This window comes from Aquila chrysaetos, chromosome 24 (assembly GCF_900496995.4).
Source record: "Aquila chrysaetos chrysaetos chromosome 24, bAquChr1.4, whole genome shotgun sequence".
Taxonomy (NCBI): Eukaryota; Metazoa; Chordata; class Aves; order Accipitriformes; family Accipitridae; genus Aquila; species Aquila chrysaetos.
The window spans coordinates 10,443,158-10,456,981 of NC_044027.1; the positions used below are offsets into that span (position 1 = coordinate 10,443,158).

At 47.4% G+C, this 13,824-nt stretch overlaps 1 protein-coding gene across 25 annotated transcripts in view; it reads left to right on the top strand.

Annotated features, from left to right (window-relative positions):
• CACNA1B (calcium voltage-gated channel subunit alpha1 B) overlaps positions 1–13,824 on the top strand; it is a 314,217-nt gene that overhangs the window by 288,878 nt on the left and 11,515 nt on the right. For 22 of the 25 annotated variants that reach the window (XM_030000172.1, XM_030000169.1, XM_030000168.1 and 19 more), the window contains 9 exons: positions 2,084–2,192; positions 4,147–4,254; positions 5,546–5,658; positions 6,575–6,702; positions 7,834–7,960; positions 8,546–8,656; positions 10,492–10,527; positions 12,910–13,117; positions 13,283–13,494. In XM_030000172.1, coding sequence (XP_029856032.1) covers positions 2,084–2,192; positions 4,147–4,254; positions 5,546–5,658; positions 6,575–6,702; positions 7,834–7,960; positions 8,546–8,656; positions 10,492–10,527; positions 12,910–13,117; positions 13,283–13,494 — 1,152 coding nt within the window. Of the gene's footprint in view, positions 1–1,157; positions 2,041–2,083; positions 2,193–4,146; positions 4,255–5,545; positions 5,659–6,574; positions 6,703–7,833; positions 7,961–8,545; positions 8,657–10,491; positions 10,528–12,909; positions 13,118–13,282; positions 13,495–13,824 lie in introns of those variants that run through there. The other 3 variants (XM_030000176.1, XM_030000193.1, XM_030000192.1) reach the window with 2 other exon arrangements.

Genomic DNA, 13,824 nt, shown 5'->3' on the forward strand with positions numbered 1-13,824 from the left:
CCACTGGGAAACTGTTTCAGGGATTTCTCTAAGCAGGGAGGCTAACCCACTGATGGAAGGGGGACCAAGTCTTCATTCACCAGTCTTGGCTTGGTTTCCGCTAAAGCATAGGAGTAGGAGTCAGGGCTCATAGTGAGCCCTCCGCCCCTCTCTGCCTCTCGCCTTGCCTGAGACTCCAGGCAGGTCCCTGCTCTCAGTTGCGCCGTGTTTCCCTTCACCAGCAAAACCTGCCGTTAACAGTGGTGCTTCTACTGCACAGCTTCCCCAGGCCAGCAAGGAGGGTGAGCAGGGTTGCATGAGGCACCCCTGAGCCACTGCAGGCGCATCTGAAGGGAGGATTGCACCAGCAAAGCTGCATCTCTGAAAAATATTCGCAGCCCTTAACATTGCATAGTATTATAGTGTACAGAGCCAAAGTGGGATCTGGCCCCCTCTGTGTACTCTCTGCCACAGCAGCTTACTGCCTCGGCGAGTCTGCAGCCCGCTGCTGACTGCGCTTAAATTTCTTTAGCAGCATGTTGGGCTGTTGTTAAACAAAGAGAAGGTTTCTGTACAGCGATAGGGATCAAAATAACAGCCTGAGCAGCTTTCAGATGTGAATGAAATTCCCTCCCGAGCAAGGGGCCCAGGCCAAGCTAACGCTTGGTTTTACAGGCTGCTGCGAGGCTCTGCTCAGACAAATTAATGTCCAGTGACTTCCTCAGGTTGCATGTACCCTTGGAGAACGGAACCACAGAGGCTTGTCTGATATGGCTCCGGCCAAGGAAGTTTCTAAAGAGCTTGTGAAAGCCGAGGAGCTGAGAAATCATTAGGTTGCCGAAGGAGAAGAAATCCATCCTTTAAATGCATTGCTAAGGTTATCAGCAAGGCTTGGAGAGTGCTTCTCCCCATCTGCATTTACGTGCTCTGCTGCCAGCAGTGTTAAGGGAGCCACAGCTTTAAAAAGCAACCTCTGGTACTTCACTGCTTACAAGAATGATGAATTTGCCGTATCAGAGGTGTTCCTAACTGGTGATGGGGAAGGAGTTGCTACCAGGTCTGAAGATCTTGGAAGATACTGATCCTGGGGAACTGTTCCATGTTTGGACTGAAAGAACATAACTGGGGGAAATTATAGCCTTGCTTGTGTTAATCCAGCCTCTTCCCCTATGGGTAAGGTCCAGATGGAGCTGTGCAGCTTGTTGGCTGGAAGGAACAGAGTAGACCTTCAGAGCTCTTGGGATGCCCACAGAGAAAGAAGGCAAGAGACAGAACCAGTCTCCAATAAAAAGGATATTGCACACCTTTAGTTATTAGCAGCCAGTCCCAAACTGTCCCAGAGTACTTGAGCCACACCACAGGGCTCACCAGCCTTATTTTCCAGTGTGCTTCTGGCTCTGTACAAAATGCATCATCACAGGACCACTCCTGAGTCTGCACAGCTCCTGTACAAAGCATTCACCTCCTGTTGTCATTGCCACCAGAAGTGTCTTCCTGGCATCCCGCTCACTGGCAAGGCCCCTGCACAGCTGGAAGAAGCACAGTCACTTTCTGTGTGGAGCCGCGTCCTCGGATGGTGGATGCAAATCCTCCATCACCTCACTTCATTCGAGAGTCCCATTTGTTGCTGTTGGTCCTGTTGTAGAACAAGAATATAGGTGAAGGTAACAGATGTAGGAAAGGATGGCAGAGGTGGCTTCCTGTTTTATATCTCCTGAGCATGTTGTTTTGGCAGGCGTGATGGGTACCAGCCACATGTCTGGAGGCTGCAGACATAGTTGGAGACTTTCATCAGCAGGGTACCAGGCTCTGAAATGGGATGAAAGCATTCAACTGACTTTTTTTGGAAGAACTCTCTTTGTAGGATTACAGTAGAAATGCTGGCAAGTCAACTGTTTAACCACTAAAGTCACTGTTATAGCTCAAACCTGCTCCTGAAAAGTAGTTGATGTCTGTATGGAGAAGATGCATTTTAGCTCAGTGCACAAAAGGTGAACACACATTTGTAATCTGGCTATTTCTAAGGGCTGGCAGGTGAGAGGGAAGGGTGGCGGGGGGGAGGAATCCTGACCCACGCTCACAGCCACCACGTTTTTCTCTCCAGCGCCTGGTGCGGATGAACATGCCGATCTCGCCTGAAGATTTAACCGTCCACTTCACATCCACGCTGATGGCCTTGATCCGCACTGCCCTAGAAATCAAACTGGCCTCAGGTGAGAGGGAGGTGATGTCTGACAGCATGCGTGGGCTCAAACCCCAACTTTTCTGTTGGCTTGGTGTCCTCCCAAAACCACAGAAATTCTGCCCCAGGTGGAAATCCTGTTTTCCTATTGCCTGCCTGCGCTCTGCCAGCGCCCAAGGACAAGGGAGCTTTGGGGACAGGCAACAGAGAGGGGTCCTGAGCATCACTCTGCCTTTGGGGTGGCCTCATCCTGGCATCCCTGTTGATAAGACGTGGACAGCTTTGACCATCCCAGCTGGGACATCTCCAGGAAGCCCTGTGCATGTGCTCGTTGCTGTATAACAGAAACGAGAGTTTCCACACCTGTTTTCTAAACTGCTCCAGCACGAGGGGAAAAAACAGCCCTTCCTCTCCAATTGCTGTCTGCTGGCAGCAAAGCAGTGACACCAAGTGCCATGAACCACATTCTGCCTTGAGATAAAATTTAATTATTTAAGTGTTTAATCAGGCAGTTACTTGACTTCCCAATTAAACATTTCAATGTAATAAAATACACTGGCCTTTTCTCTGGGTCATTACACTATTTAATCAGGCTGTCTGGGGTCAGAATCAAGGCATGACTGGCCAAAGCACTTTTATACCTAATTTAAAAGCTAACAGGAGGTAACAATGCTCTTACAAGCAAAGGGCAGGGCAGGGTTAGGGTGTTGTGCTTTTCCTAAGTGGTTTTAGGCCAGCCGTTCAACCTCTCTGTATTAATTACTTCCCTCATATGTTGCTTAAACTTTGTCTTTGTAGCTTTGGGTAGGCAATGCTGGAAGAAGACAAAATTTTGAGGTCACTGGGACTCCCTTAGGGAGTGACAGTGAGTATCAGACACTCATTTCTAAGGATGCATTTAGGACTGCCCAGGATTTTAGGGGCCAGCACTGTATTTTAGTAATAACCTCTAGATAAGGATGCTTAGAGTTTATATTTTAGGATTCTAGTTACCTGTCAGCAATGGTAATTCAAACGTCCTTTTTCAACTGAAAAAAGGCTCCCTCCACCCTTTTTTTGGCCGCATACTGGAAGGGAACTAGAGAAGAGAGCTCAGTTGATAGTGCTGGATTCTTTCTAAGGTTTATATCTGCTGTGGGTTGTGAGTTTTTGACCCATTTTGTTGTTATGTGCTTCATTTGAATAGGTTTTGTGTGCTACATTTAATTGAGTCTCTAGTGGGACTAACAGGCCCTTAATAAACCCTCCCTAATGAGTTTTGGTGTGGGAGTTCAAACCACCATGTAACAGAGTACCCAGAGCCTCCTCCCATTACTTTTCTCTTAGAAAAATAATCTCTGTCATTCAGATGAACTACTTAATTGCCTACTGTGCGGTGCATTCATTTGGGAGCTGGCCTGTTGGCTTACATATACTTTAATCACTTTCCACTTGTGTATTGAGACCTCACTTTGGCCATTTGAATAATGCCGCTGTGTTTGGCTCTTTCTGTTCTACATTGTGATATAGCTGTTGTTTGATGCTGCTGATACAGAACAGCGTGCTTATGTCTCATTGCCAAAAACTTCAGAAAGAGTTGGTGGAGAGGGTTTATAATCAATCATGGCATTGCTCATAGTCCAGCACCTCAGACCAGGTCCTTTGCATTGCACCCAGGAGGTGCTGCTGCTTTCTGCTGACTCTATCCAGCACCCCAAATGAGCTTTTGGGTAGAGTAAGTCTGAGCTTAAGTTTAAGCCCCAAGTAACAGCAGAGGGTCAGTGGGTTGAAGCAATGATGGTCCTGCTGAGTTCACTCTTGTCACAGAGGAGGTCACCGACTCCCTTTGCGAAAGCTGCTGCAGCTGGTGCTGGCTTGGTGCTGTCAAGAAATGGGACTGAGGGAAATGCCTTCTGTGCTTGCTGTGTAAATAGTGGTATGCGCTGAAAGGACAAGGATTTTCGCTCTTCTTCACGTGCCTCTTTCTCTCCTCTCCCTTTCTGCAGGGGGTGTTAAACAGCACCAGTGTGATGCTGAGTTGAGAAAGGAGATCTCACTGGTTTGGCCCAATCTGTCCCAGAAGACCCTGGATTTGCTGGTGCCTCCTCACAAACGTAAGTGGTTCATCAGCAAGCACCCAATGCATCCCAGCCACCTAAGAAGCCCAGAGCAGGTTTCTCCCTCCTTGCCTGCTCTGTCCCTAGCCCCATCTAGGTGTACAGTCATCTAGAGGATGCAGCAAAGAAACTGAGTGCTGTTCAGCTTCTAGGTATCGTCTCTGCAGGGTTCACAGCCTGCACCTCCATGCCATGGTCACACAAGGAGCAGGAAAGCTGAAGTCATATTTGGCACATATTTCATTATGCTACAGTAAAATTCCTGTACTTAGGGGAAAAAAAGCCCCAACAAACCACTTTGCCAAGAAGGGACCGATGCCCTGTGTGGCCTCTTCCAGAGCTTTTTCATAGCTTTGTCTGCCTCCAGCCTGTGCCTTACAGGACAGGAGAGCCATTTCTACCATCTGACCTCCAGAAAACTGGGAGAAGAAAATTAAAGTTTGCTGAGAACTTACAGAATCAGAAGTGAGGTATTTTGGGGCTAAAGGCCTTTGTGTTACCTGATGAAGGCCTGGGCAAATGTGCTGAGAAAATGGAAGGTTTGCCGTTATCTTGATTGGCCCAGTCAAGGGCCAGGATTCCTGATAATGAGAAACAGTGCAAAGCAATAAAGGCATTGTTAATTAAGAAAAATGAGGGAGCTGAGGAGGTGCAAATCAGTGACTGCTGAAGTCTTTTCCTCCCCTCCTCTCTTGATGCGTATATATCTGCTGCTTTAACTATTTGCTGTATGGTAAGTGCTCCATTGCTGTGCAGGGAAGGGCTGGTAGCACATCTATGAGGGTGAAAAAAGACATCTGGAAAAATGAAATACTCTTTAAATGTATATTAGTCCATTATGCCCTGGTTGACTGTAATTCAGAGAAATAGGAATAAGGCTTCTTTGTTGATAAAAAGCTGGCTGTGGATCTGGTATTAATTTAGCAATTCTTTGGTTGGCAATGCTTACAATGCCACAGAGTTTTCCTGCCTGGTTTTTTTCTACATGGTCTCTGTGAATGTTTGCCACAGAAAGCTAGACACAGGGGCCATCCTCCTCAGATGTGAAAGGCAGCAACAGGCAAAGATCTGAAGAATTCTGTTGTAAGCTTTTCTTGGTCTTTTTTTCTTTCCCCCACTTTCCTGTGTCTGTTTTGCCTCATTATTCTAATGTTGCCTGTTCTTTCTCCTTGTTTTTCATGCCCATTTGTTGTTATTTCTTGTGCTCATCGACTTATTTTTCTCTTCTCCTGATCCTTTCCCATTCCTCACCTGAATGTCTCTGCTGCGTTTCACCATCCTCTGACAGCTGACGAGATGACTGTGGGGAAGGTCTATGCAGCGCTGATGATATTTGACTTCTACAAGCAGAATAAGAACAGCAGGGAACAAGTCCACCAGCCGCCTGGAGGCCTGTGCCAGGTACTCAGCCAAAAGGTGTCCTTCTTGGTCCTCCCTCTTGGGCAGCCTCTTCGCCAGTGTTGGGCAGCTCCCACAAGAGTCACTGGCACGTTTCATCCAGAAAGTCTGGACGCTTCTCCAGGCAGGGTTTGAAAATGCTGTCTCAAAAACGGAAATCTCTCCTGAAAGTTTCTCTCTCTCAAAAAACATAAATAAAAAAAATTGTTGCAGTTTCCTTTTCCAGTAGGTCTGGAAAGATCTTTTCCAAAAAATGTCAAGTGACATTTGACAGTCTAAGTCCTATTTTCAGAAGTGGCCTAGGGAGTAGGGAACACCAAAAGATTTCTTTGGGACACCAAAGAATTATTGAAAGCTGATGATAGTTTGGCTATAGAATGTTTAAGTTACTTTTGAAAAATGGGAATTATTCAAAATCATTTTGGCTCTAATAGATTTGAAGATTTTTACCATTTCTCGAAAATATTTCCACACAACTGGCTTGGGATTGAAACCCCAATGGTTTCCAATAGGATAAATACCTATTGATTTCAGGATGATCATCCAGCTGATCTCCAGCATGGCCTGTCTGTCTGTCTCACAGGTGGGAGGCCACAGCTGACCCAGTGTCACAACGAGCCACCTGAATTGCACAGCCCCTTTGGTCACATCAGTGTATGAAATCCCTGCTGCGCTCTGGTGACCAGGGGAATACTTTGTTAGAGGGAAGGGGGATTGCAGCACAACTTTGGCATGTGCGAAGCTGAGGGCAACAAGTGTCCTTCAGAGCCTTTTACAGCTATGGGAAGGCTGGGGTGTGCTTTCTGCTGGGCTGATCTCTCAGGGTGACAAAGTGGCCTTTTTAGTACCTAGGAAAAGCACTGCAGCCCATGCTCTCCATACGCAGCTGTCTCTGACAACCTTTCCTTGTGCTTTGCAGCCTGGACCAGTATCGCTCTTCCACCCCCTGAAGGCTACTTTGGAGCAAACCCAGCCCTCAGCATTCAACAACGCAAAGGCGTTCCTTCGCCAGAAAAGCTCAGCTTCACTCAACAATGGGGGTGCATTGTGAGTATCCTGTGACGTCCCCGCCAAAGCTGTAATGCAGAGAAGGGGCATGCTGGGTGTATGCATCAACCCTGACCACTGCTGGTTCAGTTGCTCTAAGAGGTGGGGCAGCACAGCTGGTGATAACCAAGACCAGCAGCCCCTTCATGGCTGGGACAATTCCCCACCGGTGGCTACCAAAATGCCTCCATGTGGCTCTGCTTCCCACTGCCGCCTCAGGTGCAGTTATCCGTGCAGTAGTAGTGTTGGGTTCTCCAGAGTGGCATGTTTTCTTAATGGTCTCCTCTGAATCTTAATTGGAGAGCTTTCTGTTGTGGCTGGTTGTAAGTGTGAGTTTGCTTACAGGAATTTGGGATCATTGCAAAACAACCAAACAAATGCCAACCCACCAACCACCACTGCAGTGAGTTCTTGGGAGTCAAAAGGTCCTTGGGAACAAAGTCGTCCCTAGAGCTCATGGCACTTGGTAACAGCAAGAGCTCCTTGAGACTTTCCAGGACAGAATCTGGCTCTTTCTCTTTGGGCAAAATAACACCTCTGCAGAGAGCTTACCAAGCAGTTGTAGTAATAGTGATCCCTAATCAATTCTCCATTTCCTGTTCTTCTTCAGGTGACTTTCCTCTGGGTCACAAGCACTATGGATTTTTAGTGATAGACACCTGAAGTTTGAATGTCCCAAATAAGCCCAATGGGGAAACCAACATCAGACTCAGCAGTGAAACCTAGGGCCACCTGTACCACTGTACATTCAGTGAATGTACTTTAGCATGGCCACAGATGTGTTTGACCAATGTCTAACTGGTCTTTCATACATAATTTGCCTGAACTCCAAAATTCTTCATTCTTCTTCATCAGAACTTAAGCTGCAGAAGTTGTTTTCCTTAGTTACTGAAAAAAATGTGATGGCTGGTTTGATTTCCTTGTTGCTCATGGGATCTTCAGGCTGTATAGGAAGTGGCCCTGGCAAAATCCAGGGGACCTTATAGCTTCACCAGCAGCTGTGCCTATCCTGCAACTAGTTTCACAAGTGAAACCTCAAAAGGTATCTGAGTGGTTTACCTTCATCACAAAAAGGTCAGGAAAATCTCTTTGCAAAAGAGTTAATCTTTTTTCCTCTTTTCCTTCTGACAGGCCAGCCCCAGAGGGTGGGATCAAAGAGTCCAGTTCTTGGGGAACCCAACGCACCCAGGACATGTTTTATGAAACCAGGACACCAGCTTTTGAACGAGGCCACTCAGAAGAAATCCCCATTGAACGGGTGAGCAAACAGGGTGAAGATGCAGTAGATTTTAGAAATGCAGTAGATTTTTCGAAATTTTAGAAAATGTTTAGAAGAAAACAGGTGAAGACAGGGTGAAATGCAGTAAACTAGATCTGTCCCTTGAGACGAGCATTGTTCTGTCTGTTACAACCCCAAGTTTGCTTGAACATTATGGAGAAAAAACAGATCTGGTAGCTTCTACAGTCTGATAGCTGTACATGTAGACACTCTTTTCATGGAATTATGTGTCTGCTGTGATAGGTTACTTAAGGTTCTCTCTTCCTAGTTGTCCCATTGTCCCAATCCCATTGTCATCAGTGTACAAACTCAGATGAGGGGTTTCACAGGTCACGGCTGGAGCTCATTGCCATGGCTGGTGGAAGAGCTTGGCCCACTGTTGTCCTTGTTGAAGACAGCATTGTAGATAGAGTAACATGGGCACTCCACAGCTCTTAATTTACTCTCTTTCCCATACTAGCATTTCTTCACATTAAATCAAACTTAGTAGAAGCCTGCTCAGATGATGGCTTCAAAGCTGATGTTCACGTTCTTGCTACTGAAACCATTTCTTGTTTTGATCAGGTGGTAGAAATGAGGGAAATCAGCCCTACACTTGCCAACGGAGAGCACCAACCAGGCCTGGAGAGCCAGGGGCGGGCAGCTTCCATGCCGCGCCTGGCAGCCGAAACTCAGGTGAGCGAGGGAGACTTTACTGGCAGTGGGAGACTGAGGGCGGGTCAAGAATTCAGTGTCTTCTCTCTGCTTACCATGTTGTTGGAAGTTGCTTGGGAATATTTGTTTTAAAAGATGTTTGCTGAACCTGGAGACAGGTAACCAGCCTTTGTGCTTGGATGGCAGGTATTCATGTGCAGACACAGCACTGTCCCCAGTTTTATTCATCCCTGGTTGCAGCAAAAAGCAACCCAGAGAAATCCCTCTGTCTGGGTAGCTAACTGATGACTACCTACGCAAGAGTGTCTATTCTGATTAACTGGGGACAATGCTGTTTGCCAGCCTGTATTCCTGGAAGGCATATGTTTCCCATTGACAGTTGCATGCCATCTATCCAGACAGGCAGCCAAGGCATGCTCCTGTGCCGTAGCCTTAAAGAAAGCTGGAGAAGTGCTGTGATTCTCTTTGATTAATGTACTAGGTACAGAAAAAAAACAGGGAGCCTGTGCCTGGAAGGCTGCGTTGAGACACTAAGCATCCTCCCTGTTTTTTTCCCTCTTCCCACACTATTTAGCATATACTGTATTGTGACTTTGGTCAGTAAAATGTTGAGCATTTGCTGCCTTTTACTTCTTGTAAAGAAATCTCGTCATTAGAGTTGACTTTTACAGCAACTTATGGACACTACTTAGTCTGTAGGATGTCATGGTCTTCACAGATCATTTTGGGGCATTTCACATGTTCATTGCTAGCTTGTTGTCCTGGATGTTCTCCAGCCACCGTCCTGCCTCCTGTGTGTCAGAATGTCTTACCACTCATAGTCATATCTCTCATTCAAAGGGCCTGATTCATGCAGTCAGGAGTGAGCAGCCCATGGCTATGGGCTGCTTCCATTGCCCTCCACGGGAAGCAGAACATGAAAGATACACTGCACCCTGAAACTAAAAGCCTGTGTATTGCATACACAGCAATAGCTCCAACAGATATAATCTTTTTGCTAACGTGCTCAGGCTGGCACAAGCTATACTTCATCGGCTAGCAAATTTCCCAGCTGACTTCAGAAACTGCAGTCTTTGTATGAGAGCTGAGATTCTCTGTGTTATCAGGAACACTACTCAACATGCTTAATAAAAGAAACAGACCCCAAAGCAAACCCATACTCCCTCCCTTCCCCCTTCCCAGAACAAAGTTGTCCTTTATTCTAGACCACAGGTAGTATCTTTCCTTCCAAGGCAATGCAGTTGGCAGCAGCAATGCCAGCAGCATGAGCCTTTCTTTGGGAAACTCCTCTCCATTGCAGTCAGATATTTGCAGAAGTGAATGTCTCTTGCAGAAGCATGGTACGTGTTCCCCAGGGCACAGCTGTCCCACGTGAAAGCTGTCTAATCTCGTTATGAATCAGGCCCATAATATCTGAGCAGATCTAACCCCATTTAATGATACAATGTTTTGGTTGTTGTAGCTTTAGCTGAATAACTGATGTACTTTCTGTGTGTGTCTTCCCCCTCCATGCCCTCCACCCTCCCTCTCACGTGCTGCTTCTGCTCCCCCTAAACTTTGAGTTCTTTTTAACTCTTATTTACAATGCTTTCTGTTTCTGGGTGTCTCCCTTTCTGTTTGCCTGTCATTCCTCTGTCTTTTTATGTTCCACTTTAAAAAAAAAAAAAAAAAAAAAAAAAAATCTTCGTATCCTTTCAATCTCGCCTCCTCCCTCCCTCTTTGCTGTCCTCCTCCCCCATCACCTCCCCTCCCTTGTCGTCATCGTGTCTGCTGCACATCTGCCGTGATGTCTGACAATGGCTGTACTGTGGGGCTGCTTCAAATAATGTCTCTCATCTTGTCCGAATTGTTTGCAGAGGAGCAAAGCACGGTCACCTGGAAGTTACCTAGCAGTATGTAGTTTGCACTAAGTTGTATCCTATTAAATTCATGTTAAGAAATAATTAACCTTCCTTAACCCTTTACTTTTTTCCCTTCTCATTTGGAGTCCAATGTTGCACCGACGCAGCTGCTATCTCCTTCCACTTTGCTGCAGTTCCCTCGATCCACAATTGCACGCCGCACGCTGTAATAGCAGGGATTTTTTGTTTGTTTGTTTTGCTTATTTGTTTGTTTTTGTATGCCTTGTTGCACAGGAATTTAGGAAGTGAAAACAATCGGTTTGGTAATGAAGAAGCAATTAGTAACTCTCAGAAGGGTTATGGTATAGTCTCCCGAGGCTTGTGGGGAGTCTGTGCATGCCCCGTTAACGTAACGAGAGCATTGTCAGGATTTATGGAAAGTGTATTCATTGCTTTGCCACTTCCCATTAGTGTCAGCAGGGACTTCCGTCCGTGGAATAAGCACAGAATCAGGTCCAAAGTCCAAAGAGAAATGTTCATTTCTTATCAATTTGGCTGGTTTTTTGTTGGGAAATTTCTGTTATCTTCTTCCTGGCAGCTCCTGTATGGATTTTGGATATCTGGATAGGTGTTTTTAGTGGGAAGTATTTTCACTTTTCACTTTTCTGCCCATCAGACCATCCAGTTTACAGACCTCTCTGCCTTCTTCCATCTTCAGGCTCAACAGTAAGCAAGGAGGACAAACATGAGGCTCTTCAGTATAATTTCTTGCCCACACAGCAGGGGCCACAAGAGGAGACAAACGCAGCACAACATGGTCCTGCTAACTGCACTGGTGCAGACCCCGAGGATGCACCGGTGCCGCAGGCTATGCTGTGCTCCCCCACCCCAGCAGTGTCTTCCTTGTGCCTCTGACAAACCTTCCAGCTCTAGCGCTCCACTTTGCCCTCCAGTAAGAAGCACCAAAATTGGGGTAACTGCCTAGCAAAAGAGAGAGCACCAAACAAAAATTCAACACAGGCTGCACCTTTGCACGCAAGGTAATCCACCTGCGACAGCCCGCTGGGAGGGAGAGTGGTTCTTTCCACTCAAAATAACGAGCAGAGCTGTGAAAAAACTGGCTTTGCATTGTGTAAATATCACGGGGCAGCAGAGATCTGAATTTCAGGATAAGCAAACAAAATAGCATAGACAGTAAAAATAATAGAGGGTTCTTTGGAAAGGTTACAGTGAACAAAGTAAATGTTCTGTGAGAACTGTCATTGGAGGCACATATTGGATTGTGAACTCAAACAAGAGTAAGAGCTGGGGGACCGGAGGACACCCTGAGCTCCTTCCCCATCAGGCTGGACCACCGTGCTCCAAGGTCTTTCCTCTGCCATGCAGCTTTGATGCAGTGGTAGAGACCCGGGGAAGCCTCCAGAGGATGGATGAAGCCCTGTCTCCACCACTGAGCCAGCTGGAGGCCAGCAGAGTGAAAGAGAGGGACACATGGGAATTGTTCTCATTTTCCGAGCTTTATACCTGGTGATTGGGCAGTAGAGAAGGGAAAGGCTGTGAGAATAGCTGTGCCGCAGTCCACTTGTCTTGGTTTCTGCAGAGCATCTTTGTCAGGTTTTGAACCTAAAGGGAAGGGAGCAGAGTCTGGAGCTGCCACTGGCACAGGGACAGGGTCCAGCAATGCCCGTGGGAGGCTGTGTTACTGCGCTCAGTGTCCAGATGTCTGGCCACAAATGATCTGAGCAAACCCAAGTAGTCATTTCTGGAGATGTCCTGGTAGAATTGCAGGACATACATGCTATCCTGCTTGTCCAAGCCACAAGGGCTTCAAGGAATGATGGTGGAATAAGAGTTTTAAATGTTTGATGGGAGTCATCTTCAGCTGCAGGGAGATAGAAGTAGTTTCTCAGTGGCTTGGCCTGTACCTTGCCCACTTACTCCTGATTTTTCTTCCTCTCCATGTGATGCCCAGCAACGCTTTCATGCTTTCCTCTTAGGAGTTGCTTTGGGATGACCACATGCCCTGAAGCAGCTTTGGGTGAAACTAGTCTTGGAGAAATATCTTTGTGAGACGCTTGGCTACTGTGCTGCCCTATGCCCCTGCTATTCTACTGTTGACTCCTGTGATGCTGTGTTTGGTGTGAAGTGCTGCGTATCGCTCTGCGCCCATGGTACCTGTGGATTGGCACTCTGCTAAAAAAAAAGTCCATTTCAGCAAACGGAGATCACATTTGCTCCTCAAATTTAGCACTCAATCTACCATTCCACAAGTCCTTCTGCCCATTCCAGTTATATCCAATTAACCATTTTTCTCCTTCCCCTCCTTGCCCCTTTCTCTTACTGTATAACTCTCCCCATGCTGGGAACCAAGCAGCTGAGCATGGTGCAGTGCCTGCCCTCACCCTGCTCCGTGTCCCTCCGTCTGCCTTGCAGCCCATCCCCGACACGAGCCCCATGAAGCGCTCCGTCTCCACGCTGACCCCACAGCGCCCTCACGCCATGCACCTCTACGAGTACTCCTTGGAGCGCATGCCGCCGGAGCAAGGGCATCACCACCATCACCACCGCTGCCACCGGCGGAAAGAGAAGAAGCAGAAGTCCTTGGACAGGTCCCCCCATCAGCTGGCCGATGGAGAAGCTGGTAAGTGCTTCGCAAACAAGGATTTGTCCCTTGTCCTCCTCCCTTCAGGATGTTGAGCAGTCATCTGATGTGATTTGGGGTCCCATCTGCATGGAAGGACCTCCTTGCTCCACACTTGGGAGTTCCCCCTGTGTTGGTGACCCCCAACCAACGCTCTTCTTTCAGTGGCCCAGTCTGGTGAGTCTTCTTCCAAGGACAAGAAGCAGGAACGCGGCCGGTCCCAAGAGAGGAAGCAGCACTCTTCCTCCTCCTCCGAAAAGCAGCGCTTCTACTCCTGCGACCGCTACGGCAGCCGGGACCGTTCTCAGCCCAAGTCTGCCGATCAGAGCAGGCCCACCTCACCCAACGGAGGGCCAGAGCAAGGTCCACACAGACAGGTGAGGAGATGCGGGGGGGGGGGAAAAGCCCTAAGCTCTTCCAGGGATGTACACACCTTTTCCATGTTTTGCTTAAAATAAAGGAGACAGAATGGGGAAGGAAGGCCAGGCAGTAGGAGATAAAGCTATTGAGGTCCTGCTTGGTGCTTCACATCCAAAACAGGGATGGAAATGTCACTTGATGGCTCTTTAGTAGCCACCTACAGAGTGAGTGACTCAAGGCATCTCACAGAGACCCCACTGCCAAGAATACCCTTGCTTGTGGTTTTAGCAGAGCAGCCTAGGAGACCTGAGAACTGGCAGCTCTTGATGCTGGTGGAGACAGTGTAT